The sequence below is a fragment of the Trematomus bernacchii genome, unplaced genomic scaffold, assembly GCF_902827165.1.
Source record: "Trematomus bernacchii unplaced genomic scaffold, fTreBer1.1, whole genome shotgun sequence".
Lineage (NCBI taxonomy): Eukaryota > Metazoa > Chordata > Actinopteri > Perciformes > Nototheniidae > Trematomus > Trematomus bernacchii.
Window position 1 is genome coordinate 25,321,384 of NW_022988043.1, and position 26,215 is coordinate 25,347,598.

At 39.9% G+C, this 26,215-nt stretch overlaps 1 protein-coding gene and 1 long non-coding RNA gene across 2 annotated transcripts in view; one reads left to right on the forward strand and one right to left on the reverse strand.

Annotated features, from left to right (window-relative positions):
* abca2 (ATP-binding cassette, sub-family A (ABC1), member 2) overlaps positions 1-26,215 on the reverse strand; it is a 186,005-nt gene that overhangs the window by 112,249 nt on the left and 47,541 nt on the right. The window contains exons 4-5 of the mRNA XM_034118098.1: positions 7,472-7,635; positions 7,176-7,297 (exon numbers count right to left, since the gene is read on the reverse strand). Coding sequence (XP_033973989.1) covers positions 7,176-7,297; positions 7,472-7,635 — 286 coding nt within the window. The remainder of the gene's footprint in view (positions 1-7,175; positions 7,298-7,471; positions 7,636-26,215) is intronic.
* Positions 9,336-25,098, forward strand: LOC117472733. Its single transcript, XR_004554957.1, has 3 exons — positions 9,336-9,357; positions 9,608-9,609; positions 24,972-25,098. It is a non-coding gene; the product is annotated as an uncharacterized LOC117472733 (long non-coding RNA).

Below are 26,215 nucleotides of genomic sequence, written 5' to 3' on the forward strand. Positions count from 1 at the left end.
AATTTAGCTGCTGCGGCTTATATTCAGGTGCGCTTTATAGTGCGAAAATTACGGTAGGCAATGCCACCCATTTACATGTACTGTAGGCTACACTGCTCTTTCAGTCAATAATTTGAATTTGAATGGGATGCGGAGAAGTGTGTGATTAAAAATTAGTGGCCAAACTATGGCCAAACTAAGACTTGGTTTTTCAAAAGAGAAAATGCAAATATTACACTAAGAAAATAAATGGTAGACATATCAGTACTCTTAGTGCCAAGTTGTCTCAGACAATCTGCATTTCCTAATGTGGGACAGTTCTGTGCAAAATGTGGGACACTGAAAAGTCTATGTTAAAAAGCCTCAGTCACCTTAAAGTGGACCTATCATGCTATATTTAAATGATATATTGTAGGCAATGCCACCCATTTACATGTACTGTAGGCTACACTGCTCTTTCAGTCAAGAATTTGAATTTGAATGAGATGGGGAGACGTGTGTGATTAAAAATGAGTGGCCAAACTATGGCCAAACTAAGACTTGGTTTTTCAAAAGAGAAAATGTAGATATTACACTCAGAAAATAAATGGTAGACATATCAGTACTCTTAGTGCCAAGTTGTCTCAGACAATCTGCATTTCCTAATGTGGGACAGTTCTGTGCAAAATGTGGGACACTGAAAAGTCTATGTTAAAAAGCCCCAGTCACCTTAAAGTGGACCTATCATGCTATATTTAAATGATATATTGTAGGGCCATACCTATATAAGGTATATTTATACGTTTCTGTTTTCAAAATACCAAACAGATCATGCATTTTAGCCATGCCTCATTTCGCTCTATGTGCTGTTTGCTGTCTACGGGTCTGATTCTGCTGACCACGCCCCCCTGCAGGAGAGGTGAGCCGTGCTCTGATCAGCTGCTGGGCTGTCAGAAGAGGGGGAGAAAAAGAGATCTCCGTCCTCCGTGTTTTATTATATAGAGTCGTTATTCATTTGTTTTAAAGCTCAATAAATAACAAAGAAGACCTTTGACCAGCACTTTTCTAATTTTGTCCGGAAGATTTAAACTTTAACGGACATCTTGACCGGCGAAAGTAACTGAAACTGAAACTCTGCCACACGGTCGCCTCGTTCCTTGGAAGAGGCGGAGAGGTGGGTGTTTGTCATCTTCTGGTGGACTAACCGGAGAGAATTACAGTGCTTGCCTCGACGCAAGCGTTTGTAGCGGGAGCAAACGCTTGCCTCGGGGAGGGAGAAAAAAAGCCACAGCGGAGAATAAACAGAAGGGTAACCATGGTAACTATGGGCGGGAAGTCTTCTTCGCTGCTTTTTTGGCAGACTACAGCACCACCTACAGGCCTGGCATATGTACTACAGCGTCTCCAGCGCTTTCGAACGGCAATGGCCGTGGCTGTCTCCTCCTGATTGGTGGAGTTGGCCCAATAGCCTAGCGCCATCGTCCTGACGTCAGGACATCTGGATCAGTTTTGATCAGATCCGTTGCAGCCCCTTTTTTAGAGATTTGGGTATGGAGGAAAATAGAGAGGGTTGTGTTTTCTGACACTTGGTGAGTTCCCTGGAACACCGGGGACACATATTCATGTATAAAAGACGTACCAAAGTGCATTTTGCATGATAGGTCCCCTTTAATTCATGTAATAAAAACATCCCAGGTCAGTAACACTGAAAGCTAAATGTGCAATACCATGTTCAGCTATGTTACTATTTATAATGTTATTGTTGTTACAGCAGAAGATGTTTTTCTTTATATTGAAGTTAAATGCATCAATCTGTGACACTTTTATTTTGTAAGATAGCAAGGGGGGGGCATATTGTGATAATCAGGCCTGTCATAAAATGCACCCCACCCAAAAAGATGTTTGCATTAATCCCACCCTCAAGCATTTTTTAGGGTATAGTTGTAGGACTAGTACCAATGAATGGAGCAAGTTTCATGAATGTGACACTTTTATTATGTAAGATAGCAAGGGGTGCATAACGTGGCAAAAATATGCTGACAAAGACTATGTAACATTTGTAAACATATATTTTGATTATTATATGACAAATATGTAGAATTAAACAATACATTTTAAAGCACGTGTATACAGACAGGATGTAACAATAATAACAAAAAAAAACGATTAAAAAAAAAAAAACTGAAAAGGAAGTAACGAATGAATTTCGACACCACTACCATCAAATACGGAGCGAAAAGTTTAACCACAAGAATCAAGACTATATGAGTTACCACTAAACAACTCACAGTCTGAAAATTACCATTAATAAAAACCCTGAACGTTTACTTTTCGTTTTAAACATCGTTTTAAGGTGTAAACGTGTCATTTAGGAACTGCGACAGCATAAATATGTGAACACAAACCTACAGACTGCTGGAGAAGAGATATCACAGGGGGGGGTTGGGACACACAAATTCCGATGGCCAATTAGTTTTAAACAAAGAGTATACTCAACATAGGCCTACAGTAGGCAGGGGGGTGGGGGCTGGTGAACGGTATGGTCAATGTTTGTAAACACTGTGACATTTTGACTTTATTTGATCATTTCAGTTAAAAACTAACGTTCATATTTCTATTTTTGAGAAGAGCAATATGAATATGTTAGTGGCTGACCCAGCCCCATGGTCTGTCACAGTAGTGCGGAAAAGAGAAGTGCACTGTTTTGCCTGGCTGGACCTGTAATTTACAGGAAAGGAGTGCGCGCTACTAAAGAGACGCGCTACCATGGAAACCAAACAATGGTGTAGCTGTATTGAAGTCCAAGTGGAAACAGTAGCATTTGGAGCGTTATGTTAGAATGAAACAGCCAGGTCGTGACTCACAAAAAAAAAGTGTTACTTCACTAACTGTAAGCTTGTCACTCAGAGTAACCTACAGTTAACTTAACTGCTGGAGAAGAAAGATCAGGGGGGGAGAGAGCTGTGGCTGATGGGCCATTAGGTGTGTAAACACACAGCTGAGAGCTGCCGTTTCATTCAGACTGTTTAAAAAACGGTAACAACGGACTATTTTTCTTAGCGGATGCATGTCAATTTAAATCAATACATACAACTATTTTTTAAATCAATAAAAACATTTTCTAAATCCATAAAAGCATTTCAATTAATATTGGGAGTCATGTCGTTACTTTGTTGAGAATGTGGCCATGTAATAAGCGGGATAATTTGCAGCGACTTGGTCATTGTGGGGAAAAATAACACCCAGGGATCAAGATCCTGATCTGCCTGACAAGGCTCCATTCAAATATAAATATTTTTAGTGAATTACTGAGTTTAGGCACGTTAATAACGTTTTAATGAAGTTGAATACAGTATATTCATATTTGTCAGTGATTTCATGTCAATTCGGCGAACATAAACATAAATGATCGTGGTGAAGATGATGATTAAATTAGGATTAAAAATTGAGAGCCGGCTGCATTTCCTCTCGTTCGTTTTTTTCGACTAAACAACATTATTTTGTTAAATAACAACATGGTGATGTTTTGTAAATGATTACATGTCTCTTATTTAGCACAGACTATGATCCTATCCGTGACATATGGATCTTAACAAAGATCCGCTATACAGTAGTACCAGACATACTGTACATCCAGCTTACTGTATCGAAGTTGATTTCACATGAGCTCCAGTGTGGAACCCCACTGCACCCCCTGGTGGATCAATGATCCATTGCAGCTGGCTTCACAATAATTACATTTATTTATCAAGGGGGCGGTCTCAAGTCAGACTGGAGGCTGTCTCTCGATCACGGGCAAATCACGGGCCGTTCACGGGCCGACCACGGCCCTCGCGTTTCAAACTATCCTAAATTAGCTGCTACATCTGTAGGTTCGCTCTGATGCAAAACTGCATGCGCGAAGCCGCCACCTTTTTTTTTCACCATGTGTGTGAGAGGGGAGATTCCCCTTCGATTCTATTGGCTCTAACGGTCAGAAAGAGATGTCAATCACCAAAATCGACCAATGGGTTCCAGAGAAACGGTAAAACCCAATTTCCACCCAAATCACCTCAGAGGTGGAGTTTATTTTGCTAAACCTCTCTAAAAAGGTCAAATGTCACTTGTTTTGCATCAATCTTGATACAGGGTACTTATTATATGTTGTACTTTGGATTCCTAAAGCTTTTAGTCTACCTTACCATCATCCAAGGGTAGTTTTCACTATAAGTAAAAAAGATTTTTTGGACGGACACTATAATTTACAGTTTTTCACTATGTTCAATCTGAATTTTATTTAAAATAAAAAACGTCTATATTGTTCTGACTTTTCTACATCCAACTCACAGATTTATCATTACTTTGAGAAAAAAGATTATTAATTTAACCCTTTTAGAAGGGAAGATATGGTCATTTGTTCTGGGAATGTCATTTTCGAGCCTGAGACCTGAAAAACAGGCTCAGGGCTAAACAGGTTAACAGGTTAATGATAATGCGAGGTTTACCCTTTTGGACCTTTGTGTCCCTGATTGTGGCTACCGCACAGTGGTCACTCACATCATTAGCAAATACTCCCACAGATGAGTATTTATAGGGAACATTAGTTAGAATGAGATCAATTAGGGAGGATTTATTTGGGGACTTAATGTTAGGGCGAGTAGGACTGTCTACAATCTGAGTAACATTTAAAGAAATACAAAGGTTTTTTAAATCCTCTGATACTGCAGTTAACCAGTCCCAGTTAAAATCACCAAGTAGCACTATTTCCTAGTAGTCAAGTTGAGATAAAAGTTTTGCCAATGAAGACAAGGAGTCCTTGACAGCTGAGGGGGGTCTGTAACAGCCCACCACCATGACCTGTTGACCCTTTGCCACTTCGATATTTAAGGCTAAAAATTCTAGTTGTTTACTAATTGATTTGGAAACCAATGTGGTTACACTAAACGTATTCTTCACATAAATGGCAACGCCACCACCTTTATTAAGTCGGTCGGTACGATATACATTGTAACCATTTAAGGCAATGTCAGAGGCCAAAATAGATTTATTTAGCCATGTTTCTGATAAAACAATGACGTTAGCGTCAGTCGAGCTTGCCCAAATGCGGACAAAATCTAGTTTAGGTAAAAGACTGCGCACATTTAAGTGGATGAATCCCAACCCAGACCTAGATTTAAAATCAGCAGGAGTAGCGATTTGACTACTACTACTGGGCGGTCTAGGGTTAGGTTGTACATTTCCTGATAGCCATAATAACAAGAAAACCAGACATCTTTTCCTCTTAATCGACACACATAAATTGTCATCTACTTTCAAATCACCAGCAAAGTCTGCGAAAGTGTGATTTCAGCTCAAGAAGCAGTCCTGAAGAACCATCATAGCAGGCAAATAAACTTCTCACTGTCCAAAACAGCCAGCAGGCACAGCAGAATCACGATGAGGGCCATATTCCCAGGCCAGCACAGCAACTGTGATGTTTTTGGGGCAAATCATCTACCGCACAGCAGCACAGGACAGGCGAAAACAGGCCCCAGCCAAAACGTGGAGGCGCTCCGGTCTCTCCGCGATGTCCCCGGGGTAAAACCTCCTCAGCACCGCAGCACACGACAGGTGGAAGCAGGCCTCCGCTACAGCAGAAACAGGACAGGTGGAAGGCAGGCCCAAGCCCGAACGTGGAGCCGTTCTGGTCTCTCCGCGAAGTCCCCGGGGGAAAATCTCCACAGCACAGCAGCACCCGACAGGTGGAAGCAGGCCTCCGCTACAGCAGAAACAGGACAGGTGTAAAGCAGGCCGCAGCCCGACAAAAACGTGGAGCCGCTCCGTCTCTCCGCTCCGTCTCTCCGCTCCGTCTCTCCGCTCCGTCTCTCCGCTCCGTCTCTCCGCTCCGTCTCTGGGGCAAAATCCTCCTCCGGAGTCGGCACCACAGCAGCACAGTACAGGTGGAAGCTGGCCTCTGCTACAGCAGTGCAAAACAGGCAGAAACAGGCCCCAGCCCGAGACGGGGAGAACGTTCAGGCCACTCCGCAATGCCCTCGGTGCAAATCCTCCTTTCCACACCAGCGGAAGAGAGGCAGCCCTGCCCCTCGCTTTCCACGCTCCGTGAGGCGGATGAGTAAAAGCACTGCCAGGTGAGACGCTCTGCTCGCTCTGATCAACGCGACGCTCTGATCAACGCAGCTCTGATCGCTCTGATCGACGAGCTTGATTTGCGGGTTGGCTAAGGTAAGATGCTGTAATGTCAGCAGTTAGAGCATTAAAGTTAATGTTCCCTTGATTTGGAGAGTCTTGCCACCATAACATCTGGATGTTTAATCGCAAAAAGACTTCGTAGTATCCTCACTCCACGGAGGAGATTACCTTGTTAATTTTACTCAAGACAGAAATGATTGAAAAACTAGATTGTTCATGATGATGATGATGTCCTATCTTTCCGTTTCCTAAGATCCACCATTCTAATTACTTTAAAAAAGTTGTTTCATTGGCAGTATGCTAGTATGCTTAGGAATACATTTTATTTATAATCTCACTTAGAATAATACAATAGTACAATCTCAGCTAAGAATATTATTATTATTTTCAGGACCTCCATGAAGTCACCATGGCTGCTACAATTTGTTCCTAGTAGAATCACCACTGCCATGAACTAGACTTCACACAGTGTGCTGACAATCTCCAATGATGTATGACCATGCTAAACATGACGTTCTGAACAACAACAACAAACAAAGTGCATTTCTAACTCGTCTCTGGTGTAACATGGGTAGGGGAACATCTGAACGTAGTTCCCAGGCTCCACCACATCATGTCCCACAAACGTGTTGATAAAGGCTCTCTCCATCATATCTGGAAGGACAGTGTGTGTGTGTGTGTGTGTGTGTGTGTGTGTGTGTGTGTGTGTGTGTGTGTGTGTGTGTGTGTGTGTGTGTGTGTGTGTGTGTGTGTGTGTGTGTGTGTGTGTGTGTGTGTGTGTGTGTGTGTGTGTGTGTGTGTGTGTGTGTGTGTGTGTGTGTGTGTGTGTGTGTGTGTGTGTGTGTGTGTGTGTGTGTGTGTGAGAGAGTGTGTGAGTGAGTGTGTATTTAAACACTCAACAATAAATCTCAACACATATTTATATGATACATACTGTATTCCATATCAAACAAACCTGGAAACAAGACATAATGCCTTTGGCTATGGCTGTCGCCAGTACAGAGGCATGAAATATATATATATATACTAGGTAAAGTGACAGTGATCACCTCTGGGAGGCTGACTGGAGTGTTGAGCAGCAGGCTGGCTGTGGAGCTGGACAGGGAAAGGTTCCTGACCAGGAACTGCTGGAAACCTGACGGATTCACCAACACACTGGCCAGAGTGAAGCCTGCATCCCCACACAGAAAAGAAAACACAAATTGCTGAAAAAATACTTATTTTTAGTTTTTTTTCCAAGCAAAACATTTCAGCAGAGATTTCATGTTGGGGCCTATGAGGATCACATTGACAGGAAACTGGAATAGGCATCACAGACTAGGTAGAGCATGGCTGTTTATCTAACCCTGGCTGCTGTTGAGGCTGCTGTCCGGAGGTAAAGGGCTGGAGCTGAGACTCTCCAGGTGCTGCTGCAGGCTCTCAAGCTCCTGACACAAACCAGGCCGGTCTGACATGAAGAGGTGGTTCTGCTCCAACACTTCACTGATCCGCTCCAGCAGCTGGGTCACACTAACAGAGGGAGATGTCAGAAGGAAGGAAAACAGAGAGATGCAGGATGAAATATAGAGTGACAGGAGAAGAAATACTGCCGTATTTATCAAGCTTCTCAGAATTTATTTTGAAACTACACTGAAGTGAAACTAGAACTAACATCAAGAAGCATAAAGAAAAATATAATAGAATCCAAAGACTAGAACCTCCAAAGCTCACACAGACAACACAGATGACAGAGAGACAACAGAAATGGAGAATACTCTTGCATTCCTGAATCCACCGTGTGGGGACATTTTCCCTTCCCTCTGAGTCAATCAGTGGCGGAGCTGGGGGGTGGCTGCTGAATCCTGGCCACCCTATTGGCCACCCCAAACACCCTCACCACGGGGGCCCAAACAATTTTAGAACATTAAGAAAAAAGGAGAGAAAGACAAGAGAGGGCGACAGTATGTCACCCAGTTTTTCAAAGAAAAGGTGGGTGTGGTCCATGAGTGGTGGAAATGTGTCTGTTAGCTAAGCGTAGTCCATTGTAAATAATAATTGTTATGTTTTTTTTTTACTAAGCTGACATTAAGTACTGTTAATATCTATACAGGTTTTTAATTTCACTGCTCTTTTAGCTGACATTTAATAAATGCAGGTACATTTTTAGCAGCGATTCATACTAAATCAGTTTTCCCTCCCCCTGGTGCCAGGACCAACAGATCCATCTTTAGGCTCAGCAGCCCTGTCCCCCCATAATGCTGAACCTGAACCAGCTTTTCTCCCAACTGAAGGAGGTGAGCAGCATTGTGTTGAATGACATGTCACTTAACATATCTGAAGGGAGACTGGAATACAATATATATATATATATCAAAACAAAAAGCTAACATCTCATTTCAATTACACATTTCAAACACAGTATTTCTCCACATATTTAAGTTATATTTATTTGGATTTATGCATTCATGTTGAGAATGTTCCATTCAAAAATGTTATTAAAAATGCATTGACAACATAAAAGATGACTATTGAGATCTATTGTCAGGAATGTTAGTCTTATATCAAATAGTAAATTCTACTGCAGCAGAATGTTGCACGTCTGCACAGTGTTATATTTTCACAGCTCAGTGTCAGTAAATATTGTGCAGTTAGTATTGGACCACAAGATAGATGCAAGCCTGTACAGGTAGTTATTTAAAGCATAAATGAGTCGGTTGGGTGTGGTTACAGTGATTGTGCTTGGTTGGCGTGGCCTGGGCCTGGTGGTGGGGCCCAATGTGATATATTTTCATGGGGCCCAAAATCCCTGGCGTGTATGGCCAGAGGGCCGGACCTATAAACACATTTACTACCCAATAGCATTGTGAGGCTGAACAAAAGGACCTTTTGACTATGTAAATGTAGTCTTTTAAAAAACCAAAACATTTACTGACTTTTTTAGGATAGCTTAAAGTAATGTTGTAAAATTACAACCGGGGGCCTTACAGGGTTAAGGGCTATTGTTTATTGTTATTTGCTTTAAGATGTTTATTCTTAACCAATAATTTAATTTAAAAACTCTTATTTAAATGATGTGTGTGTGTCTCTGTATTCCTGATGATACACTGAGAGAATGAGCTCATAGTGCTGCTGATCATCATAAGCTAAACAGTCTGTATATTGCATTACATTTGTATAATGTAAGCTTCGTTGATACTTTGCCTGCGGGAATACGAAAAAAATTGTTGTTAATCCCAAATAATGTAGAGGTGTGTTGTACACTGTAAAAAAAGATCGTAATTTTACAGGAAATAACTGTACATTTTTATAGTAATTATCATGTTTTTTTAAATAACTTGCAAAATCCTGTAAAATGACAGATATTAACTATAAATTAACAATCCAAAACATTATTTTAAGTATTTTGACAATAACAACAAATAACGATTATTTCATTTTTTTTTACAGTACATTTACTATATAATATTTACAGTATTTTTGCACTTTCAGAAAATACATGCAGATGTACGTAAAATAAAAAGTATTATCTGTAATTAAATATGTAACTCGTAATATAAAAGTGTATTACTATTATAAGACTTTAAGATATTTCTTTGTAATTTTAAGGTAAACATAAAACTGTAAAAAAAAGCGTCAAACAAAAAAAATGTAAAGTAAAACATTTTTACATAAATCATTTTCTCAATATTCGATTGAATCCACCACAAACACAAAATATCCAATGTTGAAACAAAAGTAAATAAATATGTTTTCATTAAATTCCTAACTTACTATATTGTAAACATCTACAGTTGACAATATCATTAAAAAAAATAAAAATCTTAGAAAGTGGAGAAATCTCTGCAGGGAGGACCCAGGTTTAAAACACACACTGTTATTTACTCAACAATAAGTCACAGTTATCCTTGTTTTATTTATGTGTTCTGTTGCTGTGTTTTTTTTCCCATTGGTCAATATACAGTAATAAGCCTTAGTCTTTCATGCAGTATAATGTGCATGGTTTTCGGATTCTGGCCGACAGCCAGAACTACGGCACTTGAATTGGAATTCAGCCATAACACGGCAGACAAGTCAGGCATGTTTGGAATGAGTCCACAACACTCCTGATTGGTTAATATAAACGTCATCGAAGAAACCTGCCAATGAGAACTGCCCGCGCCTGTTGTTCACATTTGAAACATTCACGTCAGTTAGAGCGGGTCTCCTCCTGCGGACGGAGCTACACCTGTCTGCCCTTTTCACACCGGCGCTTTTCCAGCTCCGGCTCGGAGCTGCAGGAGTTTATGGATTAATGGATTAATATCGGGATCGTTTTACATCTACACGTTAAATATGAGCATCGGGACGTCAACAAAGAACAGAAGACTTGAGATCTGGTGAGTCCTGCAACTGTAATGGAGTTAAACATGTATTTAGATAATCCTTAGTTTGTGAATGTTTTATTTTGTATTTAAGGTTACGTTTCTTCTTCTAGTTAGCTGAGTTTGCATCATTAATAGGTTGTTAAATGTTAAGAAGCCCTCAGATGCTGTTTCTTGCAAGATGTTGCGCCCAAACCTGGTTTAACAAGGTGGCTGCTAACGTTAGCTTACAGCTTATTGCAGTGCTGCCGCTCCACCTCTCGTCTCCACACGGGAGAATTACACATAAACATGCAGCGGGGTGTCACAGTGTTGTCGCCAAGTTTAATGTAAAGTTTCACAGCTTTCTTACAGCGGAATCCAGTTTGTTAATGTTAAGTAGCCAACAGCTAGCATACCATAAACAGCTAACCGCTAACGTTCGGCTAACTTGCTAGTTAGCTCTGCTCTATATATTACAAGCTAACATGACTAGCTAATGTCACACTGTGTGAACTAAAATACTTGTTGTATTACTACATCATACATGCTTGGTCCAAATCACTGCTAAAATTAATTATTTTTGAAAATGTATAGTAAATAAATACTCAGCCATGCATGAAATAACATAGCAAAAGAATACGGGCAATGTTTGACCCATGTTGTCCCTTAGAAGTGTAGTGATACAAACATGATTTTTATTCAAAAAGTAAGAAAGTAAAAATTAGAATCAACCAAGCATATCTTCCCCCTCGAAATCCCAGTTGTACTTCGCTAACATGGACTAGGTCATGTTAGACAAGCAATCCAGTGGTTAGTTTTAGGGTAAGCTCCATTGTTTTTTTTGTTTTTTATTCACTTTAAGAGAAAGGGATTTCAGAAACAAGTATCACAAGTTTGGCTCAAGGTAAAATTAACAAAAGCTAACTGTTGTTAGACTATGTTCCCCCCTTCTAAACTTATGAAATAATCAATGCCCTTGGGATGCTCTCAATTGTGTGTGTGTGTGTGTGTGTGTGTGTGTGTGTGTGTGTGTGTGTGTGTGTGTGTGTGTGTGTGTGTGTGTGTGTGTGTGTGTGTGTGTGTGTGTGTGTGTGTGTGTGTGTGTGTGTGTGTGTGTGTGTGTGTGTGTGTGTGTGTGTGTGTGTGTGTGTGTGTACAAGATTTAGGGGATCTATTGGCAGCTGCTGATAATAACATCCATCATTATGGTTTACTAATAGTTATCACTTCACTTCCTCCTCCAGCACCTGGACACAGCAGGAACCTATGCCAGGATCCTGTTTGTGGACTTCAGCTCTGCCTTCAACACCATCATCCCAGCTCTGCTGCAGGACAAGCTCTCCCAGCTGCAGGTGGATCACAGACTTCCTGTCTGACAGGAAGCAGCACGTGAGGCTGGGGAAACACGTCTCTGACCATCAGCACCGGTTCCCCTCAAGGCTGCGTTCTTTCCCCTCTGCTCTTCTCCCTGTACACCAACAGCTGCACCTCCAGTCACCAGTCTGTCAAGCTCCTGAAGTTCAGACGACACCACGCTCATCGGACCCATCTCTGGTGGGGACGAGTCTGCCCACAGGTGTGAGATGGACCATCTGGTGACCTGGTGTGGGGAAAACCACCTGGAGCTCAACGCTCTCAAGACAGTGGAGATGGTTGTGGACTTTAGGAAGAACGCAGCCCCGCCCGCCCCCATCACTCTGTGTGGCTCACCATCACTCTGTGTGACTCCCCAGTCACTGCTGTGGAGTCTTTCCGCTTCCTGGGCACCATCATCGCCCAGGACCTCAAATGGGAGCAGAACAGCAGCTCCCTCATCAAAAAAGCCCAGCAGAGGATGTTCTTCCTGAGGCAGCTGAAGAAATTCAACCTGCCAAAGACGATGATGGTGAACTTCTACACCTCCATCATGGAGTCCATCCTCACCTCCTCCATCACCATCTGGTACGCTGCAGCCACAGCCAAGGATAAGGGCAGGCTGCAGTGTGTCATCCGCTCTGCAGAGAAGGTGATCGGCTGCAATCTGCCATCCCTCCACGACCTGCATGCCTCCAGGACCCTGAGGCGGGCAGGGAAGATAGTGGCCGACCCCTTCCACCCTGGACACAAACTGTTCACCCCCCTCCCCTCTGGCAGGAGGCTGCGCTCCATCAGGACCAATACCTCTCTCCATCAGGACCAAAACCTCTCTCTATCAGGAACGAAACCTCTCTCCATCAGGACCAAAACCTCTCTCCATCAGGACCAGAACCTCTCTCCATCAGGACCAGAACCTCTCTCCATCAGGACCAAAACCTCTCTCCATCAGGACCAAAACCTCTCTCCATCAGGACCAGAACCTCTCTCCATCAGGACCAGAACCTCTCTCCATCAGGACCAGAACCTCTCTCCATCAGGACCAAAACCTCTCTCCATCAGGACCAGAACCTCTCCATGAGGACCAAAACCTCTCGCCACCAGGACCAAAACCTCTCGCCACCTCAACAAGGCCCCCCCACTGACACTTTACCTCATCCACAACGCAGACTCTATGCATTACATAATGGAGATCACAGGATGGTAAATAATGCAATGTTTAAATATTGCTTACTGCACATATTTTATATTCTATAATTTATTGCATTCTATTTCGATGTATATTACTGCTTTATTTTATTGCTATCTTACTATATTTTTATTACAGTGTTCTTAATATAGTTCGCTATCTGTGTACTTTTTTTAATTTAATTTCTTTTATTTATATGTGTATGTACGACACCTAGTCAAATTCCTCATACGTGTGAAAAACCTGTTTCTGATTCTGATCTTTTTGTCCTCTAGGTTGCACTGCCACGTCTACAGTAGCGCAGAATGGACAGAGGAAACATGATTGGGCCTCAAGTTTTTTGCAGCCAATATACATTCTACAAACTTGGGATAGGAGGGTGAGTGAACAAGTTATCCATTGGTTGGAACCTACATCCCCATTGTTAGACGTACTAAATCCTGCACACTGCTCCTTCAAATTGACAATGTGAACATATGTCGCCATTTTGTAATTTCTGTTATTTTCAGTTGAGAATGTTTCAAAGTACTCTTAAAAAATTCAACTTACTTTTTGTTTCTACTGTTTATAAGTATGATGTTTAAATATGAAATGCTGTATTCATTAGTTTTCATATTTTAAGTTTTCAGAGTAATTGTTTCCGACAGAACATTTTGTGATGTCTTTTCATTGAATGTCTTTGATTGGAAAATGTTAGAAAAAAGCTGTAAAATAACAGTATTCTACCTGTAGAACTTTAGGTTCTGTATTTATTTTAGTGTTTGATCATACAAATCTAATAAAAAAAAAAGTAAAAAACAGTTTTTCTCATCCGAACTTTATTTAAGGTATTTGAATGTAACATTTTAAGACAATGGATTTTGAAAAGAGAGGAAAGTTTCCTGTAAAATCGTTAAGGACAATTTCTGTATATTAATTGCTTTTGCACTTTATTTGAGTTAAAGTATTTTTACTTTAATTTTATGGTTTTTGTTTGGCAGCCGCTGCTGCCAGTACTTTGACCGTTTTTTTACAGGTTTTTTGCACGTTAAAGTATTAGTAATGTACTTTTATTAAAGGTTATTGACTGTAAAAAGAGAGGATAAATCTGTAAAATTAGAGTATTTGTACGTTAAAGTATTAGTAATGTACTTTTATTAAAGGTTATTGACTGTAAAAAGAGAGGATAAATCTGTAAAATTAGAGTATTTGCACGTTAAAGTATTAGTAATGTACTTTTATTAAAGGTTATTGACTGTAAAAAGAGAGGATAAATCTGTAATATTAGAGTATTTGTACGTTAAAGTATTAGTAATGTACTTTTATTAAAGGTTATTGACTGTAAAAAGAGAGGATAAATCTGTAAAATTACAGTGTTTTCCTGTAAAATCTTTAAGGACAATTCCCGTAAATTAATGGCTTATTCACTTTATTTCAGTTAAAGTATTTTACTTTAATTTAAGGGTTTTTGTTTGGCAGCCGCTGCTGCCAGTACTTTGACAACTGTTATCTTTCTTACAGTGCAGACGCTTTTCTGCTTGCTCTTGCCTCTGCTTACTTTTTATGCTGATTTTCCTATTCTTATTCTCTGAAAACTTCGAGCAGCGGCTCCTGGACATTAACTTATCACTGGGACAGTTATTCATCGTAAATAGACGGAGGGTTTCAGCCATATTTCAACATTTTTACGACGACCTCAGTCTTACAGTAGCGTGGCCTAGCAACAGCTAAAGCCTGGTAGGCTACTGCATGCTATTTAGCTTAAGCTAGTTGGTAGCAAAATGCCTCTGTTCTCTACAGATGACTTCCACAAACTTCAACAGAAGATGGCTGTGTTGGAAATGAAAATGCAACGGTTGGAAGTTAACGTGGAAGTGAATGGACTATGTTGTGGGAATAACACCACTTTACCAGTGTTGCAAGATAATGGAAAAGGGTATGCTAACTCACAGCTAGTTAGCAGCTACAAGGTTTCCAAGGAACAGGAGGGCTGTGTACTGGGTAATAAATCTACAAGTGGTAGTCCTCCCTGGAACTCTCTGGGTGCAAAGCCTAAGAGTAAATCATTTCCATGGGATTTGGGAGGACGAATAACAGGCAGAGCCCAGCGCTCTGAAATCTGTGATGCGACCGGCTGGCCTGCATTGTTATCACCCAGGAAGAGTGCCTCTTCAACCCCTATTCATACTAGGAAACAGCCGTGGACAGCTGCTAAAGGGAGAACTACAAACAATCCTCCTAAACCACCAAGTGTGCCAATCCAGAACAGATACGCTCCGCTGACCGAGAACCGGAGATCTCTTTCTGATGACCTGGATAACCCGTCCTCTTCACACAGCAGGGTAAGGACCAATAGCTACTCCAAAAGTAAAAGGCTAGAGGGAAAGCTAACGGCTGGGCCTGAAACTCTGATTGTGGGTGATTCTGCTGTAAGAGATGTAAAAGGTCTGTGTAGTAAGAACAACACCAAAGTACTCTGTTTTCCCAAGGATATGGTCTCCGACTTGGCTGAGAAGATCCTGCATATTGGGGCTGAACATCCGACTGTGAAGAATGTGGTACTACATATTGGAACAAATGATGTTGTGAAACAACAGTCAGAAGCGCTGAAAGAAGACTTTAAATGTCTGTTGGAAACTGTCAGCTCTCTAAATGCGGAGGTGTTCATCAGTGGCCCTCTACCGCCAGTCAGAAGAGGAGTGGAGAGATTCAGCAGACTGTTTGCATTGAACATGTGGCTTTCAGCTGCCTGCACTGACCATTCTGTCCATTTTATTGACAATTTTAACTTTTTCTGGGATCGCAGACATCTTTTTAAGGCAGATGGAGTTTGCCTGAACAAGTCAGGAGTGAAATTGTTTATCTCTAACATATTCAACTGCCTGCGTCAGCAATCTGTTCCCTCTGCCAAGGACAAGCGGCAAGAGGAATCAAAACAGGAGAAAGACACAACACATTGTGCAGAAAACCCTGAAGAAGTATCACTGCACCCGCCTGAGGAATGTTCTGATTATGGGAGACCTACAGATGGAGCCTCTTATTTTGGACCCCAGCATACAGCTTCCTGCCGACTGCCAGCCAGTTCCCAGCCAGTTGCCTGCCAAAGACCAGTATTCAGGAATGTTAGGCCCTCCCACTATTCTCCAATTTCAGGGTTTAACCAGGAGATGGCGCTATATATTAAATAACTAAGACTTAGTTTTTCACAATAGAAAATGCAGATATTATATAAAAAACTAAAGTTAAAATCTTGTTTTTAATGCCCCAAGAGCAATAACATCTTGTCACAAGCTTTTTGGAAGAAAAAGACTGACCCAAGAGACCTGTAGTTGACTAATTACAGGCCTCAATAAAGTTCTGCCATTGGTTGTGAAAAACAACGGTGGACATAGTGGAAAGTGAAATTGACATTGTCGAATTTAATAAAAATACAAAATAATGTACGTGTTTTACTATGTGATCTGCACTTATCAAACATCTAATTAAGGCGAGACACCCCAGGTGAATAGGGTATTTTTAACTTAAAGATATCAGCTAAATATTTCTCCAGTTAATTACTTACAATAAGGCAATTGTTTTTTGTATTACAAGTTTTCTGAAATAGCATGTTTAAATATCCAAATGAACCATTATCTCATGAAATATGCGCATATTTTAACACATTTCAGGAACCGAAATCTGAACTTTGGATAAAGCCAGGATCAAAATTATTGTTTCATTTTGTAGTCATATTAGTATCTAAGGCTTTTACAGAAGGGATTTTGGATATCTCTTTGTATCACTCCATAAATCAGAAAATACTGTCAACAGCCCTAAAATATCAATTTTCACCATGTTTTTAGGTATAAAATGTTATATAATTCAGGCTATGAATTATATATGACCAAACCCTTCTGTAAAAGCCTTCATAATATTGATAGGAATATAACTGGAAGGTTTGGTGTATGTAACTGCTGAGTGATTCTACAATTTAGGGTACATTCCATGTCCATTGATGTCCATTGATGATAATTATAATTATTCTAACTATTTTCTTCAAAAATATCATATTTTGCCTATTATTGGAAAGCATGTTATAATATCACACAAACATTATGTGCATCCTATGCTTTATTTAGCTTGAAATGTGTCATGATGTTCTTAAATTGTCAGTTTTTGCTATGTCCGTTTTTCAGTTGAGGGTGTCTTGGATTCAAAATAATGAATAAAAACCATTAAAGTAAATTTAAAAAATGATTCATTTATTTCAAAAGTCTAAATACTAAAGAATAATAACATATTTTTAATTGATTTCCCCCTTTAAATAATTTAAATATCTTAATATATGAATGTCCGCAAAAGTTCTGTCAACTATGTTACTAAGAGAACTTCCCCCTTTAACTCAAAAATTGTTTGTCCCAATACCATGTCACCAGCATCACATGATGCCATGTTCCTCTTTGGCAGACATTTTGAACACACTGTGGTGATTGTCCTCTACATTTTTACAATATTTTATGTATAATAGCACATGGTCAATTAATATACTCATTGACAATCAACAATGTTACGTACATTGTTATGGTTTACAATTGTTTAATGATTTTAATTCAATTATATGTACAAATGTGATGTTAACCTGTTCAAGAAAATGACATGTGGTCATCCAGGCAAGGCCTACCATTGAAATGATGGGTCAAAATAGGGAAATTGTCAACTAGGTTACCTGTCAACTGAGTTACCCAGTACTGTAATAACTGTAGTAACTTAGTTGACAGGTAACCTAGTTGACAATTTGTACGACATGTAGACGTCATTACACATCATTATCAATGGAATTTTGCACTTCTGCCTTGAAATGAACATAGTGCTGATGGTTAATAATGTGTCCAGTCAACTATGTTATTTGCGTCAAATGTTTGACTTTCATTGTCAACTATGTTGCACCTCATTTTTTCAAATTTAAAATATCTAAAATAGTGCTTCTGATATCCTTTATAGTATAATGTATATCTACACAGGTTGGAGTTTTACATGACATCTCTTAAAACTATCAAAATGACCTGTATGGTAGTTTTATAATACAAAATATCCCTAAACTTAATGACAGTGCTGAACATATCACATGAAAAAACAAAACTTTAATACAATTATTTTTTAAACTTTAAAAAATCTTTGGATATATGGTAGAATAGACTCAAGAGCCTTTCAAATTTGATTTTACTTGAAGTGCAGGACTTAATCAAATGATTGTAATGACATCAAGTTTGTCCGTAACATAGTTGACAAACTGAGTAGTGAAAACATCCTTTCCCTTAAAATAAAAAAATATATAAAAATGTTTAAGCTTTGCAACTAGTGGATATGTTACACTGAGGAATATACTAACTTGAACCACTGATTGTTCTATCTATACATTTTATTTGGCATTAGTAAATAATTATGCACATTTACAGATATTTTACATGATATGAGTGATAACACGTGTTATAAGGGCTATTTCGCACAATAGGTGTGCCTTGAGATTTTTACTTGTCCTTTGGTGTGCCTTGGGCACAAAAAGTTTGGGAACCACTGCTGTAGAGAAATGTAAACGTTCACCATCCCCCACCCGCCTACTGTATGTTGCTTTTTGACATGTAAATGGGTAACTACCCCCCTCTGAGTGAATACCTGTTGTACCTGTCCGGGGCTAAGCCCATAGGACGATGCTCTGATGTCATCACCCTCGCACAGGAGTGCACGCTACTAAAGAGACACGCTACCATGGAAACCAAACAATGGTGTTGCTGTATTGAAGTCCGAGTGGAAACAGTCATATTTGGAGCGTTATGTTAGAATAGAACAGCGAGGTCGTGACTCACAAAAAAAAGTGTTACTTCACTAACTGTAAGCTTGTCACTCAGAGTAACCTACAGTTAACTTAACTGTTGGAAAAGAAAGATCAGAGTTAGGAGTGTGAACACACAGCTGAGAGCTGCCGTTTCATTCTGACTGTTTAAAAAACGGTAACAACGGACTATTTTTCTTAGCGGATGCATGTAAATTTAAATCAATACATAGAACTATGTTTTAAATCAATAAAAATATTTTCTAAATCCATAAAAGCATTTTAATTAATATTGGGAGTCATGTCGTTACTTTGTTGAGAATGTGGCCATGTAATAAGCGGGATAATTTGCAGCGACTTGGTCATTATGGGGAAAAATAACACCCAGGGATCAAGATCCCTCCGCGACGCGGAGGGATCAGTAATTTTTAGTGAATTACTGAGTTTAGGCACGTTAATAACATTTTAATGAAGTTGAATACAGTATATTCATATTTGTCAGTGATTTCATGTCAATTCGGCGAACATAAACGATTAAATTAGGATTAAAAATCGAGAGCCGGCTGCTGTTCGTTACGGTAACCCAACTAGGACACTTGACACAGTGGCTTTTGGCAAAGCACACAAAGAAAACAAAAAAAAACGAGAGAGATGAATTATTGTTATTACAACGTGACTTCACTATTATTTAACAACTATTTTTATTGGGTTCTTTTATTTGGAGTTAAGTACATTGTCAGAATAAGTGAGAAATGGATTTAACTTCTGTTAGACAGCTATCATACTGAATAAATATTTATGCAAAATGTATGGCATTAATAATGTATATCTAATTACATTTAAAAATGTATGGCATTAATAATGTATATCTAATTACATTAACTGTGAATGTCTTTCATTTTATTTAAAATGAAATAAAATTACATAAAACATTTTCCATAAAAAAGTTGATTCAAGAACAAATCAGTACTTTTCTTATATGACTATTATTGCTAAATTTGAAAGGTCTTTACCAGCTTTGGAATTATATATATATATATATATATATATATAGCACCTTCTGCCATCCCATCTCTACTGATATATGGATCTTAACAAAGATCCGCTATACATTAGTACCAGATATACTGTACACGGACATTTTAGTGAACCAGACCAGCTGTTTCCGCCGGGTCTTCGCTTCCCGGGCATCACGTTGTTTACAAGTGTGTTCAGATGCTAAATGACAAGTGCAAGTGACAATTGTTGTCGTCTTCTCTGTGAACGTTTTTTTCTCCGTTATTTTGCCATTTTCAGATTTAAATTTCGAGCGGAAAGCTAACCAGGAAGTAATAATTACTTAAGCGGAGAACGGAGAAAGTAAACGTTACAGCAGGCATAACAACAGCCGGTGTTTATTTTATTATAATATTCAAGAACAAATCAGTACTTTTCTTATATGACTATTATTGCTAAATTTGAAAGGTCTTTACCAGCTTTGGAATTATATATATATATATAGCACCTTCTGCCATCCCATCTCTATATATAATATCTATCCGTGACATATGGATCTTAACAAAGATCCGCTATACATTAGTACCAGATATACTGTACACGGACATTTTAGTGAACCAGACCAGCTGTTTCCGCCGGGTCTTCGCTTCCCGGGCATCACGTTGTTTACAAGTGTGTTCAGATCGTTCAGATGCTAAATAAAAGTTTAGCTTGTACTTTTGATACCCCGCCTCTCGGCACCACAACATCCAGTTTACTGTATTTCACATGAGCGATGTCGAACATTGAAAAGTCCTTATAAAATCTCTGTTATTAGATCAGTACTTTTCTTATATGACTATTATTGACTTGAACACTGAGAATGTATTTATTAACTTCAGACATTTGAAATATTTGAAATCAGATGAAAACAAACTGTAACGGAGCCTGCCGTGTTATCTATGATTACTATGCCTTACTGTACATTCATAATTTCAGCCGGAGGTAGGTGGTAGGCGTTGCGGAGGAGCAGATTGCGAGTGAGGTGCCTGTTCTAAACGAACTATTCCAGCTGTTATAAAGCATTAAATAAAAAGTAAGCAAGGAATACAGAATGTTTCGTTACGTAACTTTGTTGAGAATGTGGCCATGTACATGTAATACATGGGATCATTTGCAGCGACTTGGTCATTGTGGGGAAAAATAACACCCATCCTGATCGTTTCAATGAAGTTGAATACAGAATATTCATATTTGTCAGTGATTTCATGTCAATTCGGTGAACATAAACATCAATGATGATGATTAAATTAGGATTAAAAATCGGGAGAGCCGGCTCGTTCGTTTTTTCCGACTAAACAACATCTATTATTTAGAAGTTGATTTCACATGACTCCAGTGTGGAACCCCACTGCACCCCCTGGTGGATCAATGATCCATTGCAGCTGGCTTCACAATAATTAAATGTATTTATCATGGGGGCGGTATCAAGTCTGACTGGGGGCCGGCCGGCCATCACGGAACGTGCATGAACCGATCACGACCCTCGCACTTTAAACTGTCCAAAATAAGACGCTTCATCTGTATGACACAAATGGAGGAGTCTCCACTGCCCGTCACCCCCCCTGTCAACGCCTTGGAGGATACTCTTCATTCATCTCCCAGCTCTCTCTACTCTCCGCTCACCCTTTCACCCTCGCCCTCCCCCCTGGAGTTCGATGACCGCATGAAGGCGAGATGCAGGGTTGGCAGCATGTCCTTTACCCCCGCCCCTCAACGACGCCCACCAAAATCACCGAAGCAGAGACGCGCACCATCTCCCCCGTCTTCATCACTGTGCCTATGTCAACCACCTCCCATCCCTTCAAGAAAGCATCTGCAGTCTCCGAAGCCTGATAAGGATGTGTGTGTACAAAACGCAACAAACTTTTACTGATATGTGCTGGGTCCAGGCTCAAGGGCATATGGCACTCTCAACTCTTTCCAGCACATGCCGGGGCCCTGCCTGCCAGTAGCTTTGCCGATATCTGTGTTGATAGGTAATAGATTAAGAGCGGTAAATCAGCTTAGAAACAGGAAGTGCTCAAACGTTTGTGTGAGGTTATCAAATTTAGCAGTGATTCCATGTCAGCCACAGCTTGTCACAACATTTTTTACTGATAGTGTATTTAACAAACTTAAACTAGCTTTATTAAATGTCAGGTCTTTGGCAGGAAAAACATTTTTAATCAATGATTTTATCACTGAGCACAATCTCGATTTTATGTTTTTAACGGAAACTTGGATTGAACAAAATAACAGTGCAGCTGTTCTTATCGAATCAACCCCTCCCAACTTTAGTTTTATGAGTCAGGAAAGAATGCATAAGAAAGGGGGTGGAGTTGCTATTTTGTTCAATGACTCCATTCAATGCAGGAAGACATCTTATGGGGACTTTGCTTCTTTTGAATATGTGGCCCTTCAGCTGAAATGCTCCTCTCGAGCTCTGTTCCTAAATATCTATAGACCACCCAAATACTGTGCAAGCTTTTTTGATGATTTTACTGAACTGCTGTCTATAGTGTGTATTGACTTTGACCGTTTAGTCATTGTTGGTGATTTTAACATCCATGTTGACAACCCCCAGGACAGAGGGGCTAAAGAACTGTTTTGTGTTCTTGATAACTATGGACTGACTCAGCATGTGGCGGAGCCCACGCACAATAAGGGGCACACTCTGGACTTAATTATCTCAAAGGGTCTGAATATCTCAAAGGTTGTGGTGACTGATGTTGCACTCTCTGATCATTCCTGTGTTTTCTTTGAGAGCTCTATTTCTGTTCACAAAAATATTCAGAAAGAGGTAACCACAAAGCGATATTTAACTGAAAATACTAGGGAAATGTTTACTCATAATTTCTCATCCACACTTGCCCCTGCTAACATCTCAGTAAATGAGCTAGTAGATCATTTTAATTCAAAAATTAAAAATGTTATAGATACCATTGCTCCAACTAAGGTAAAGGAAGTGATTAGCAAGAAAATATCTCCATGGAGAAAGGCCATGACCGTGAGAACAGAAAAAAGAGAGTGTCGAAAAGCTGAACGTAGGTGGCGAAAAACAAATCTCCAGGTTCACTTTGAAATCTATAAAGAGAGACTTGGCCTTTATAATTTGGAATTGAAAAAGGCACGACAGTCTTTCTTCTCTGACATCATTACCAAAAACAAAAACAACGCACGTGCCTTGTTTGCTACCGTCGACAGACTAACTAACCCCCCAGTGTCAGTAGCCTCTGAATTTCTATCCACCAGGGCGTGCAATGATTTTTCCTCCTTCTTCACTGACAAAATTCAGAAAATTAGACAAGCAGTCAGTGCCTCTACATCAGGTACAGCAAATGTTTTGTCCCTATGTCCACCTAATATCAATTCAAACACCATGACACAATTCCATCAGATTAATGGTAAAAACTTAGAGGACATTATTCAACTTCTGAAATCCTCCTCCTGCTGCCTTGATATTATTCCAACAGGATTTTTCAAAGATGTTTTTCCTTGCATGGCCTCAGATCTACTTCATATAGTAAACACATCTCTTCACTCAGGTATTTTTCCAGAGGCCCTGAAAACTGCAGTCATTAAACCGCTCTTAAAAAAGAATAATCTAGATGCCTCAGTAATGAACAATTACAGGCCAATATCAAACCTGCCATTTCTAGGTAAAATCATTGAAAAAGTAGTATTTCAACAGTTGAGTAACTTCTTGCATTTAAATAACTGTTTGGATGTGTTCCAGTCAGGATTTCGTCCAAACCACAGCACTGAGACTGCTCTTGTAAAGGTCTTCAATGACATCCACTTAAACACAGACAGTGGCAGAACTTCAGTGTTAGTATTATTAGATCTCAGTGCTGCATTTGACACTGTTGACCACAACATATTACTAGACCGACTAGAAAACTGGGTGGGACTTTCGGCAACAGTTCTAAATTGGTTTGAGTCCTACTTAAAGGACAGAAAAAACTTTATTTCTATAGGTAAATACACATCTGAGTTGACAAATATGACATGTGGGGTACCTCAAGGCTCCATCTTGGGGCCTCTTCTCTTTAACATCTACATGCTACCACTGGCTCAGATAATGAAAAACAACAAAATAAGTTACCATAGCTATGCGGATGACACACAAATTTACGTAACAATTTCACCAGGAGATTATGCTCCAATTCAAACACTGAGTAAGTGCATTGAACAAATCAATGACTGGATGTGTCAGAACTTTCTCCAATTAAACAAAGATAAAACTGAGGTAATGGTTTTTGGAGCCAAGGCAGAACGTATAAAAGTTAGCGCTGAGCTTCAGTCTGCAATGTTCAAAACAACAGATAAAGCCAGAAATCTAGGTGTAGTCATGGACTCTGACCTGAGTTTCAACAGTCACATTAAAACAGTTACTAAATCAGCCTACTATCACCTAAAGAACATATCTAGGATTAAAGGACTAATGTCACAGCAGGATTTGGAAAAACTTGTCCATGCTTTTATCTTCAGTAGACTCGACTACTGCAATGGTGTCTTTACAGGCCTCACTAAAAAATCTATTAGAAAGCTGCAGCTAATTCAGAACGCCGCTGCTCGAGTCCTCACTAACACTAAGAAAGTGGATCACATCACTCCTGTTCTGAAGTCTTTACACTGGCTTCCTGTGTGTCAAAGAATAGATTTCAAAATATTGTTGCTGGTTTATAAAGCTTTGAATGGTTTAGGCCCAAAATACATGTCTGACCTACTGCTAAATTATGAACCATCCAGAACCCTCAGGTCTTCAGGGACTGGGCAGCTTTCTGTCCCCAGAGTCAGAACTAAACATGGTAAAGCAGCATTCAGTTATTATGCTCCGAATATCTGGAACAAACTCCCAGAAACCTGCAGGTCCGCTGCAACTCTTACTACTTTTAAATCCAGGCTGAAGACTTTTCTTTTTGCCGCTGCTTTTAATTGAACTATTCACATCTTAAACTGCACTGTAACTTTTAACTTTTATCCATGTATTTTTTCTTTTAATGTTTATTTTATTATCTTTCCTTTTTAATGACTGATTTTAAATGCCATTTTTAAAATGTCTTCCATTTTTGTAAAGCACTTTGAATTACCTTGTGTTGAAAGGTGCTATATAAATAAACTTGCCTTGCCTTGCCTTGCCTTGACCGTTTTTTTACGAGTTTTTTTTTTACAGTGTAGGTGCCTTAAATAACCCCTTATTTTCTAGTGAGATGTATTTTTATGTTCATATAATAGTGATTTCAATGCCACCCCAAAATGATCACTGGTTCCATCCTGGCCACCCCACTGAAAATGTCCTGGCCCCGCCACTGGAGTCAATACGACTCCATCATATCTGGAAGGACTGTGTGTGTGTGTGTGTGTGTGTGTGTGTGTGTGTGTGTGTGTGTGTGTGTGTGTGTGTGTGTGTGTGTGTGTGTGTGTGTGTGTGTGTGTGTGTGTGTGTGTGTGTGTGTGTGTGTGTGTGTGTGTGTGTGTGTGTGTGTGTGTGTGTTCAATTCAAACTAACCTCGCACACAGACTACTGAAAACATCTGGCCTTGCACACACACTACTGAAATACTCTCACATTCACGACTGAACACCTCACACCAGAGATGGAGTACTCGAGTCCTGGACTCGGACTCGAGTGCCGATTTTCGGGACTCGTGACTCGACTCGGACTCGCGCACTGATTGACGCGACTCGGACTTGGACTCGTGAATTCTCGAGCACGATGACTTGGACTCGGACTCGGACTCGTGAATTCTCGCGTACACTGACTTGGACTCGGACTCGTGAATTTTCCCCCCCATGATGACTCGGACTCGACTTGTACATTGACGCTCCGACTTGGACTCGGACTCGAGCAAGTTTTCTCTGGAGTCTGATGTCCTCTATCCTGACATGTGCACCTGTGAGGCGAGTTCACGTACTGGGCCCCGCTATTCCAGTCTAAAGATGTCTAGAGACACACCCGGCCTGCATCGTGCTGTATGCTTTCACACATTCTGCTTCCACATTGGAAAAGAGCAGCGCAAAATGCTCTATGTGGAAACAATATTGAAGAGAAGGCTCTGTAACACATTACTCTAAACATCGAGTTCAGACATATAGGCTGTCTTGAACACTATCATCAGAGTAACGTGATCTAATCAATAAATAAAGATTCAGCCGATAACACGAAAGCACATGGCTACTTAACATGCAGAATGACGTCATTTTGCATGCTAAGTAGCCATGTGCTTTCTGGGGCTAAATCTTTATCAGTAAACCGATTTAACCGGTAAAAGTTCCTTCAAAATAAGAGTCCCGATCTTATTACTATCAAAATAAAAGTGCAAAACGAAAACTTTACCATAGGAAAATATTGGCATACAAATATAATCACTTCTCTAAAAGGTAACTCATTTTAAATATAGTTAGACATATTAAAGG